The 11,257-nt window shown below is 32.2% G+C and overlaps 2 protein-coding genes across 4 annotated transcripts; both read right to left on the reverse strand.

Annotated features, from left to right (window-relative positions):
* Nucleotides 1-714: 714 nt before the first annotated feature.
* LOC108487317 (uncharacterized) lies at nt 715-4,204 on the reverse strand. 3 transcript variants are annotated; one of them, XR_001871624.2, is made up of 6 exons: nt 4,016-4,194; nt 2,925-3,038; nt 2,105-2,184; nt 1,491-1,615; nt 1,017-1,157; nt 715-937 (listed from the first exon to the last, which is right to left on the reverse strand). XR_001871624.2 is itself a non-coding variant. In XM_017791626.2 (5 exons), the coding sequence occupies exons 1-5, from the start codon at nt 4,066-4,068 to the stop codon at nt 1,086-1,088; spliced, it is 444 nt and encodes a 147-aa protein (XP_017647115.1). In that variant the 5' UTR covers nt 4,069-4,204; the 3' UTR covers nt 715-1,085. The 3 variants fall into 3 exon arrangements, 1 of the variants encoding a protein (XP_017647115.1); XR_001871623.2 differs by having other exon boundaries at nt 1,012-1,157; XM_017791626.2 differs by having other exon boundaries at nt 715-1,157; nt 4,016-4,204.
* Nucleotides 4,205-5,129: 925 nt separating this feature from the next.
* Nucleotides 5,130-6,349, reverse strand: LOC108488896 (ethylene-responsive transcription factor WIN1). Its single transcript, XM_017793172.2, has 2 exons — nt 6,079-6,349; nt 5,130-5,741 (listed from the first exon to the last, which is right to left on the reverse strand). The coding sequence occupies exons 1-2, from the start codon at nt 6,156-6,158 to the stop codon at nt 5,267-5,269; spliced, it is 555 nt and encodes a 184-aa protein (XP_017648661.1). The 5' UTR covers nt 6,159-6,349; the 3' UTR covers nt 5,130-5,266.
* Between the last annotated feature and the right edge of the window lie 4,908 nt (nt 6,350-11,257).

Genomic DNA, 11,257 nt, shown 5'->3' on the forward strand with positions numbered 1-11,257 from the left:
AATGATTTGACGTGTGCCTCTTAAATAAATTTTAAAAGTTAAAAATTTTGATATTAAATTGGTTTGGTAGGTGATACATATAAAAAGTGATTTAAAAGAATGAAATTAAAACCAGTTGTTTTCCATCCTTTTGTCATTCTGACAATCAATAATTTTAATATCTGCTTCTAAATTTCATATTTAAAATAAAAAGTGCATTTAGCCAGACCCAATTCTTATTTCCAATTGTTTTTCATAAATTACATATTCACTTTTACCTTTTGTTGAAGTGAATCTAAAACATCAAATACTATAATCATTATCTTAATTTTAATCTGAAATTTATAGATTATTATAACTTTAGCGTCTATTTATTTATTATACCAGAAGTTTTATTATTTTTATTTCTTTGAATTTAATAAACAAACATCTTATTTCTACCCTAATTTCTTCTTTTCTTACTTGCTCATCTGTTTTACCCACCCACCATTTTACTAAACAATCAATTTCTATTTTCAACTCTATCAATTAGTAATAAAAGAAAAAAAATGTATCACCTTAGCGATTTTCGATAATTCCAATTTCAAATTAAATATCATAAATACTAAAAAGTAAAAACCTATAGATAGAGAGAAGTCCTAAATCCCAATTGGTATCATTTCATAAGCACTTCATGAAGATGCAGGTGTCAAATAATTCCAGTTGAAACAACGTAACAATTTATGTACATATGTGTTACAGGGAAAGCACAATACCAAATTATTTGTGTTATATATATTCTCAAGTTAGTAAGGTCATGAAAATAACAATAAAGTACAATTATGTCTTCAAACTGATCTTAAGTCACAACTTCAAATAAAAAAAATAAAAAAAAAAATCACTGGTATCCTATCAATGCGAGGATATCACAATGTCCATCTAACAGTTCCATAAGCTCCAACCCAGAACTGAAAAATATCTGTAATGCAGAATAGGAAGCATGATATTACACAATACTCGCATAGTAAATACATACTACAGCAGAGGATATACCATGCCTTTCAGTTGAGTACAGGACCCTGAATCTACTGCCTCCAAATGGGTTGTGACAGTAGGGTGTTCTCAGCCTAAAACTCGGTTGGAGGTTTTAAACGTACTAATCTCCTGATCCTGTCTTTATCTGTGTTCTCCAGATATCCCTTGAGAATATTTAAGAAAAGGGGTGGGGCAAAACGTTAGCAGCAGTATCCATCGAAGAAAATGCAAAAGGATGCTCATTGACAATCACACAAAAAGTCACAGTTTCCTGGCACAGAGATATTAGATGTGCTTAAGCAGCACAAGAAAGTGAGTTGCCACATGCTACATTAATTCTAGCGTTTTAATAATCATGGCCAGATGAAAGATCATAATTAGTTTTCTTAAGCCTCATTGACGTGGTGCAAGTCAAATTAAAACAAATAGTACCAACAGCTTCTAATCAAAAGGAAGCATGCCAAAACTATAGTTAGAATACCAACTTGTGATCTCACCTTCCAAATAATTTCATCCAAAGTCAAGCATATCCTTCCGTATTTATCCAGAAAAAGGCGCTCTGTTGGTAGCTTCCCACATACATCCTTTACAGCTGAGGTTATAACAAAGATCACCTCTGCCACTAGAGCAAAACCATTCAGGAAGTTAATCAGTAATAAAATTCAAGTATGTAACCTAATGCACCATGTTAGATGATATATTTGATTCCCTTTCAAATGCACTACAATTATCGGTGTTAATTTTGTTTTCTTTTTAATTCTATGGAGTGCTAAATTACATTTCAAAAGATAAAAAAGAAGAAGAAGCAATATTTATTTTAATTTACAGACCATAAGAATGGATCGCACTATGAGCAAGCAATGTTAAACATCACAGAGAAGCTTATGTAACTAAGAGCAGAGAGATATGTGCAAGTCACAATACAGAAAAGCCAGTGCTTTTTAATATCAAATCATTCAGAACATTTCTTTCAAAGAACCTATGAACCATTCAAGCTCTCTCACCTCATACAGCATGAAAACTGCATACTTTAGTCAAGTTTCAAGTTTTGTAGCTTTATTAAATCTCACAAACTAAGATTGTACATGTAAAGAGGGCAAGATATACTTACATGCAAGTTCATCATACTCATCTTTGCCAACAACATAGACACTGACATCTCCAAGCACCGTGTAAACAATGTAAACAGACCTGATAAAAGAACATTTTTGTTCAGTTATTTAAACTGATATCTCAGGATGGCTTTAATTAAGGTTTAGGAAACAGATTCATCCACAATCAACAAAGACAGGAAACCTGTGGCCCTGATGAATTAACTCATGGAATTAACTTAATTTCAGGGTGGGAAAAAATAAAACATGACAGAAGCAAAAAGGTTATGCTACTGCTGTATTTTGAATTAGAAGAACCCATTGCCCAGTTTAAAACGTATCCTACAGACTATGTTTCTTTTTACTCTCAAAATGGCTTTTCCACTCATGAAAGTTACCAGGCCACGTGAGCAAAGATGGAAGTTTGGGAAAGAAATCCAGTGAATCAGGCCTGTTGAACCATTGTTTATACTTTAGACTATCTGCAACTTAACAAACTTTAGCTACATGTTTAAAACATTTACATAAGAACTAAAAATGAATGCTGTGCTCATTGCGGTCCATGCAAGACTTGAGCAATTAACTATCAATTCTGTGCTAATGGCAGATGCAAGCGTTTCACATGGTTCAATCAAGTTTCCAGGTTATACCAAACATCATTTGAATGCCAGCTGACAGGATGCAAAATCCGTGTGACCTGATTTATGCCAGATTTAGTCCTTCCAATCATTCCAGAATCCATTCCTCAGAATAATTCTAGAATGCATTTAGAGACGGAAAACATACATTATAGCTACAAGATAGATACTGAAATGTAAAATGGATGAAAGATATTCATACTTGTGAGAAGCAACAAGCAGCTCTTCATTTTTAACACCTTTAAGATTATCTGCTCCCAGTTTAACTAGGAAAGATCTCCAATGCAGCCGTTCCTCAGCTGGAACTCCATTAAAGCTGCAATAAAACATAATCCCTGAGGTAATGCTCAATTATGTTATGAAAAAGAAATAAAATATCAATCTTTGAAAGTTGGACTGCATATTCCTCAAAAGAACAGATCAAAATTGAAAGAAACAATTACAAATAATAATTTATATGAGTTCAAACTACTTCACTCTCACAGGACTGAAGCTATAATTAGTAGGATTCTTGAGACTGAAAAATACAAAACCATGGATAAAGTCCTAAGAGCAACCACTTAATGAGGAGATGTCATCAAATGCTTCTTTTTCTGTTAACTTTTCTTCAGACCTTCTTTGAAGAAACATAACCAGGTCATGTTCCTTTGGCTACTCTTTCTAAGCACACACCTCTACTACTGACATATGGATGACAAGAAAAGTTGTGATCAGTCTCCAAGACCTTTGAAACAATGGTCCTTTCTTAAAGTTGGTTTGACTTTGGACCTCAGTTGGACTTTGGAATAGATAGTATTCTCTTACATTGTTTCCTGAGTTTAATATCAGAGGTTTAATCTAGGCTCAGATTCCCAAATATGTTTCCCAGGAATGATTAGAAGAGGAGAAAAAAAAAAAGGTAGGGTTTCATTAGCAAATGGTGGAATGATCAACTCAAAAGCAACATCATTTGTCTGAATCTATCTCATTTCATCATCATTCTTTTTCGTTTCTACTAATAACTATAAATCCGGCTTCATAGATCATGAACAGCCGCAACAGATCATGTGTTTGCCAAACATCATCCATTTCCAATTTCTACCAAATCAAATCCCATCCAGAAAGTAGAATAAAATTATTCGATTTCCATAAAAAAAAAACCCATTAACGATCTACATCTATACAAAGCAGATTCAACTAATTCAACAAACTAGAAGCGATAAAGAGCATAGTTGGAAAAATCAGCAAAAGAAATCAAAGCATAGGATGGGATGGGATGGGATGGGATGGGAGAAAATGGAGGGGCAGACGTACCGTTCAACTAAGATGTTGCCTTCAGAGTTGGCGAATAACACCGCGAGAATCATGGCGATGTATCTCCCTCTATCAGATACTTCCTTTTTCTCTTGAGGCAGGGAGACGGAGATCAGCTAAATTCTCCCGCTTTGTTTTGTGTCGTCAATCGCCGTTTTCTTTTCCATTTTCCTTTCTTTATTTTGCGTTTAGTTCGGGTCGGGTCAGATGTCGGGTCGGATGAATTTTGGTTTGGCTTAAACGGAAGATTAGTAATTTAGTACCTATTAGTTTCTAATTCTAATCATACATTTGGTTATTTATTGTAATGTACGACAAAAACCATATAAAAGTTGTAATGTATTTATTTATATCAAATAATTTAAAATTATAAAAATAAAATAATATTTAAATATATATTTCTGAAAATTTATTTTTTATAACATATAAATTATAAAAAAGTCAAGTATATATAAAGTTATAAGATATATAAAATTCAAAATTTCTTAAAAAATTTAAATAATCAAAATAAAAGTTTAAATTAATTTAAATTATATTTCGGTCATCAAATTTTAAAAATTATTATATGATGACTGATTTTATCACATTTTTACATTATGGTGACTAAATGGTTAACTCCCTGTACTTTTTTCTTTTTCTTTTCTTTTAACTTTCTTTTTCCTCTCTTCTCCCTTCTTCAAAACCAAAACTAATTACAGAACTTTATTGATGCTTTGCGAGCTATGATTAATTATGGTAAACCTCAGCGAGATACTGGCATGGCAAACTCTCACACCCTGTCATACACCAACAAAGTTATACGGTTAAGTGAACTGCATCAAACCAAATTTGTCTACTATTGAAGGAAGGCTCTTCTCTTTCAAGAGCTTAAAGGTATTAGATGAACCCTACTGGCACTAAATGCTTCTTTCATCAAGTTGAAGGAGGTTTTAGCCACACGAACATCGGCTGTTGAATTCAAAAAAAAAAAAAAAAAAAAGAAAAAGAAACCATTCAGTAAAGATAACAACATGGCCATCATCACCAGGCCTAAGAGCAGACCTGAAACCCCCTTCAATGATGGGTATAATTACGACATAGGAATAAAGAAAGTATAGAAATAAACAAACTGGTATTAAAATAATTGAAAACAAATATATTAAATTTTATTGTCAACGCATTAAATATAAATTCATAAAGCACAATAATAAACACAACTACATTCACAAGCACTTAACATATGCAATTTGGAAGATCCGATTTTGATGAGGATCAATTCCTATTGAGAAGCTCTTCTATCATCTGCAATGCTGCCTTTTCTTCCTCGTCTAACCCATTATCACTAACCTCCTGTCTCACCATTTTGTTGGTGATGGGTTCATCTGAAGCCGGCATTTTATTAGTCTCAGTTACTTCCCCATTTTTCTTCCCTAGCTCAACCGTCATTACCCAGCATGAATCTGATCGACTCCCTGCTCTCTTTTGCCACACCCCGATGTGAGCATTCTCAGTGTCAAGCCTTAAACAGGTAAGGGAAGGAGATGGAGTTTTGCAACATTTGCGAAGCTTTTCACTGAGGATTGAAGAAAGGGAATTGCAAGTCGTGGTATTCTCATCTCCTGTTTGGTTTTTGGGCACTGGGAAGTTTGTTTTGGCGCTACGTCCGCTCATCAAAATGGCTGCCTCATCATAAGCTCGAGCTGCCTCTTCGGCTGTTTCGAATGTCCCAAGCCAAACCCTTCTTTTCCTATCACAAATTATATTGAAATCAGCATCCACTACATCAGCATCCACTACTCTTACATATATATAAGTTACAACTAACTAATTATATGAATAGTTTCAATCATAATTAATCATTACATGCATGCATGGAACTAAAATAGAAATGGATATTAATTCATGTAGTTAGTCAATTTGGAAATGCTGCACTAGGTGTGGAGATATGCAGGAACAAGAAGCATATCATATAAAAGTTGATAATTGTAAGAGAATATGAAGAAAACACATGCACACACACACACACACACACACACACACATATATATACAAATGGCTGCAGGAAGCTAATTTATTGAGAATACAGCAAAGGGTGGCGGATCTCTGAGACCCAAGAGCCCCACTGCCGTTGCCTGACACCTCTGAACTTCTTTGATTTTACCATATTGTTGTTCAATGTTATGAATTTTTTTTTATGCTTGTATGTGTACGAGATAGAGGGAGAGACAGAAGCTGAGGAACTATGTCTTTAAAATGTGGAAGTAGCTAGTAGGATATTTGTACATAATCTCAACTATGAAGGTGGCTTTACCAAGGGTACAACCAGTTTGGTTACTTTTAATTGTCTAAAGATACAACTTGGGGTGAAAAAGCAAACAGCTTCACAATTTATAAAGATGTATGTTTGCATTTTAATTTGTAGTTTTGCTTTAAATAATTGAGTACTGAATCACGTGGTGATGACAAATGGCAAAAAAATGAAAGGAAAAAAGAAAATGTAAAGTGTGTTAATAAATGAGGGAAAACATAAACATAATGGTGAACAAGTGAAATTTACTAGATTTATAATCATAGATGGATGAATTTGGCAAAAGATCATTAATCTGTGGTCCCTTTTGAAAATGGCATATGCAAACCCTAGGTGCCACCGCCCGTCTACGGGGATCAACTTTCTTTTTGCATAGGTAGCTACGCTACATATGCATACCACTTTTAGTTTTTGGCTATGATCTACAGTTTTGCGATTTAACTTTCGTACTCTAATGGAGAGGTTAGTATGAAACTATATACTCATCCAACAATGGAAGATCAGCAAAATCTAAGATCATCCAAGGAACTTAATTCCTTTCCAAAACGATGATAAAATACTCAATCTTAGGGTTCATATGGACGTTTCTTGTTAAAACATGTTGGATATATATCGCTTTTATCATCAGATTCTTAGGAAAAAGGAAGGAAGAAAATCATTAATACTCCGAAGAAACTTCAACGAAGGAAGAAGAAAATCAACCAGGATTTTTTTTTGTACAATAATACATTTCTAAGTGTGTTTAAACTCGGGTCATGCTAACGGTTATAATAACAATAATATTGAACACAAATGAAACTTTAGAAAAAATAAAAAATTAAATCAAACAAAGCAAAACGTGCTGGATTCTAGTTTCAATTTTATCATATGTGTGGTAACCGCTAATAGCGGGTGGTTCATTAATCTTATTATATGTTTTTATCATGTCTCTATTTTTTTTTTAATACAATGCTTAAAATTACTCATAGTTAGCCTTTTCTCAACCCTTAAATAGAGGATAATATGCTTCAACGTACTAGAATCTATTTCCTCCTGCATTAGCAACAATGCAAAGATCAATCGAGTTAAGACTCGACCGATAAGAATTACATTATTTTTAATTATATTGAAAAATAATGTTTGATAAAAGAATATATATATCTATGTCCGTGTTTCTTAGCTGCCGAACTAGAGCATGTGTGAAGTATAAATTTGTACGCCATAATTGAAGTGCTATAATAATAATTCTAACTCATTGTTACTTCTATCAAGGCAACGACATGAACTCAATTTCGAAAGTTGCTTCCACTTTACTCATTTGGTCTACATTTTGACGTCTTGCATCAACTCAGAATGTTATGATTGTAACCTTTCCACTACTCGTTTATATTTCATTCTATGCTTCTACTTAGTTTATTTAAAAAATAAAAAGTGAAAGGCAAGAAAATTTGAGAAGAAAGAAAATAAATAAAATTAATTATTCTGGTCTCTACCACCGATACTAGTTCAAGTTTATATTTATTTATGTAAAATTTATACGTGATTGTAAAATAAATATATTTTGATAAATTTATCTGTAATGTAACTTGAAAATGCATTTAATAGTAAAACCACCATATTTGTTTGAACTAATGTATTAATTTACTTGTACTTTTAAAAAAATAACAAAATAGAATACAATACAATTGGCTCTGAAAATATCTTAAAAGAATGATGAAAATCCGCATCAACAAGTGTCACTTTCACTAATTTAAAGTTGGTCTCGTAATTTTTAGCAAACTTGCACTTCAAATGTAAAGCCAATTTATTATTTGTAGTGTTTACAAATAAATATTTCATCTTCATAATCAATATTTTACCATAATAATGATTACAACACATGTGATGTAATCAAACAGTAGCTTGTAAAGTTTAATAAATAAATAAGGTATTATTATACATTTTTATTATATTTTAATCCCTGGAATTACACAAAAGAATGTTTTGTGTTTTTCAGGTTTCAGCGGTACATGATGGGGGCACCAAAATAGAAACTCAATTTGGAGAGTAGCAATTGTCATCCTACATCATCTTCACACAAATCCTCATTCAATTCAAGTAATTTTTAATGTCATCATAATACAATATGTCAATTTTTAAACACAAGATTCACAATAATTGTATAACAACGATTTCTAAATAAAAATATTAATTTTTTAATCAATACTCAAGAAATTTGATATTATAAATACAATCAATCCTAATTTTTTCAATGATTTGTATTAATCAACTTCTAAAATTATTATCCAGTCAAGGTCTCATATAAAATCAATATCCCAAAATCATTTAATAAATAAAAAAACTAAATCTTGCATAAAAGATCTTAATCACTAGAAAAATCTCAATCCTAATTTCTTAGGGGTCAACACAACCCTAATTTTCTAGAGATTAATCAATAATGCTTGAAAAAAAAAAGAAGAGTTGTTACCAAATAAGGGAGACCTACTTGGAAGTACTAAAAGATTGATTACATATCTTGTAAAAAATTTAGTGAGTATGTAAGAGAGAATAAATAGAAATTTGAGAAAAGTGATGAGTGTTGAAGGAAAATAAAAGAATTAGGAAATTTGGGGTTTTAGTAGTGGAGAAGAATTCATTTAAACTTTTTATAAAATAATTTGTTTTATAAAATAATTCATTTTCAAATATTTTTGTAGGTCTTTTTCAAATTATTTGTGAAGTCAATTTTTTGTGGGATTATTTTCAATTTTTTTAGGGTCAATTCATCAATTATATAATTTATTTTGTAATTAATTTTTTTTTTACTTTTCCTTTGTGGGTTCAATTGACCTCACAATCTTATATGTGGCTCCGCCCATGATTGGGTTGATGAAGTACAAGGTTGGGTAAGAACAAGAGCTAGCAAAACAAAGGTAAAATTATGGGGTGCCAGAGTTGGTGCTCCAGGTACTATCTGATGCTAAAAAATGGGATACAAAATTGAGCCATTTGGTACCTATTCCAAGCGTTTCATCCTGCCTATTCAATATATGCATCAAAGACTAGTTTCAATTGGTCCAAAACATACCTAAACCACACTCAACAAGTTTAAACATTCATGTTCAACCATCAATAAATATATTATTCACTTAAACATCAATCAAACCTTAACAGTTTCATGCCATTAGGGCATAACAACCAATCATTCAAACATTAAGTTATACCAATACCAAATCAACTTGAGACATGCCATTTCAAATCTATTTTGACCATTTTCATATACCATACTTTAAAACATGTTAAACAAAAGAAGTCATTCTAACTATGCATCAACCATTACCAAATCATGCCTTTCAACACCATGCATCAAAACAACTTTCAGATATGTACCAAGTCACTTATATACATGCCACAATACTTGACTTAAAATGATTAAAAAGCTATCAAAAATGTGGAGTGTGAGTTTCTATGTCAATCTGGCTTGACACGATCCATAAGATGATGATTTACAAGGAAAAGGGAAAAATGGGGTAAAGATATACAATGCTTAGTAAGTTCATAGGCATTAAACAAAAACTTATCTTAGCTTGCAACTAAACAAACAAGCTACTTAGCTTGGAAAAGTTTGCCTAAACATGGCAAATCACATAACAACAAGGTGAGTTTAACATATAACCATATCATATAGTAATTAAAACATATAACATTTCAATTCACTTAAATCAACATTTCAATGCCTTTCTCATCATCATTTCAACATCTAGCCATTTGAATCCCAAGCTCATACCATTCTATTGCAATTTTTCACTTTTCCTTAACCATTTAGCCCGATGAACTTTAGTGAATTAATTTGGATACACAAGTAAATACACCACACCAAATTGCTCGTCCGAGTAGTAACTATACCACACCAGGGCACCGAAGTGCAAGGCTTGTAGGCAATCATATGTATAATCGCATAATAATACATCCTTCCACCACACCAGAGTCTCCGTAGAGACATGCAATACTCGATGATCCGCAACAAATGTTGGATCCCTATATAATCTGTAATGATCTCCATACAATCACTTATCCTATACAATCATGTATCTCATACAAGCGTGCATGTCAATTGTATCCTAATCTTTACTAAGTTCACCCAAGCATCTTTAACACATATAACCATTTCTTTACAATTTAGTTCACATCACACCTTTTGTACCAATTCAAAAACAATTTAAATTACAACCAAACATATACATCTTCATAATTAAAATACCTAACAATTTAAACACAATCTTAACTGTCGAAACCATTTTTTTGAAATCAACTTTTATTTTTAAAATGAAAAATGGGAGTCGCCACCAATCTTTTTTATGAGGTGCAATCGGATCACCTCGTAAATCGATCGTCTTAATAAACAGTTTGATTTATTAAAAAAATGTTTTTCGGTCTACAAAATCCATAAAATTGGTTAGGATTCGGTTACATACGATGAATGATTAGCACCCCGATAACGCCCCAAAATTGGTAATTAGTTGATTAATTAATGTCTTAGTGTCGAAAGTTGAAAACTTGAAAAGAGCTTAAAATACGATTCCTCTTTGTATTAATGTTATTTTTACTTAAAAATTGCTTGAATAAGTCGAAATGTATGTTAAAGACCCTCTTATCTCGAAGTAACTGATGGGCGTCAAAACCACAAAAAATAATTCTTACTAAATTAACTCTAAATAGGAGTAAAGAGTGGTAGTATGTAACACCCCGTACCCGAGTCCGTTACCGGAATCGAACACAAGGTGCACACAAACTTAGTTTAACTATCTTCACAGTCCATTTAGAAATTTCCAGACAAGCTGGTTACTGTGTCAGTGTCGCCTTAAAAATCATATCTTAAGTTTCAAAGCTCGAAAATTTGTTTCGTAATTTTTCCCTGAAACTAGACTCATATTTCCATCTACAGATTTTTTTCTAGAATTTTTGGTTGAGCCAATTAGTACATTTTATTAGTTAAA

The sequence above is a fragment of the Gossypium arboreum genome, chromosome 10, assembly GCF_025698485.1.
Source record: "Gossypium arboreum isolate Shixiya-1 chromosome 10, ASM2569848v2, whole genome shotgun sequence".
Classification (NCBI taxonomy): Eukaryota; Viridiplantae; Streptophyta; class Magnoliopsida; order Malvales; family Malvaceae; genus Gossypium; species Gossypium arboreum.

Coding starts and splice junctions, on each gene's coding strand:
- LOC108487317 (XM_017791626.2), bottom strand. CDS start 4,068: ATGATTCTCGCGGTGTTATTCGCCAACTCTGAAGGCAACATCTTAGTT. Junction 3,039..4,015: donor GGCAACATCTTAGTTGAACG/GTACGTCTGCCC, acceptor GTTTTATTGCAG/CTTTAATGGAGTTCCAGCTG. Junction 1,158..1,490: donor TGGATGAAATTATTTGGAAG/GTGAGATCACAA, acceptor AATATTCTCAAG/GGATATCTGGAGAACACAGA.
- LOC108488896 (XM_017793172.2), bottom strand. CDS start 6,158: ATGGTAAAATCAAAGAAGTTCAGAGGTGTCAGGCAACGGCAGTGGGGC. Junction 5,742..6,078: donor GAGATCCGCCACCCTTTGCT/GTATTCTCAATA, acceptor AATTTGTGATAG/GAAAAGAAGGGTTTGGCTTG.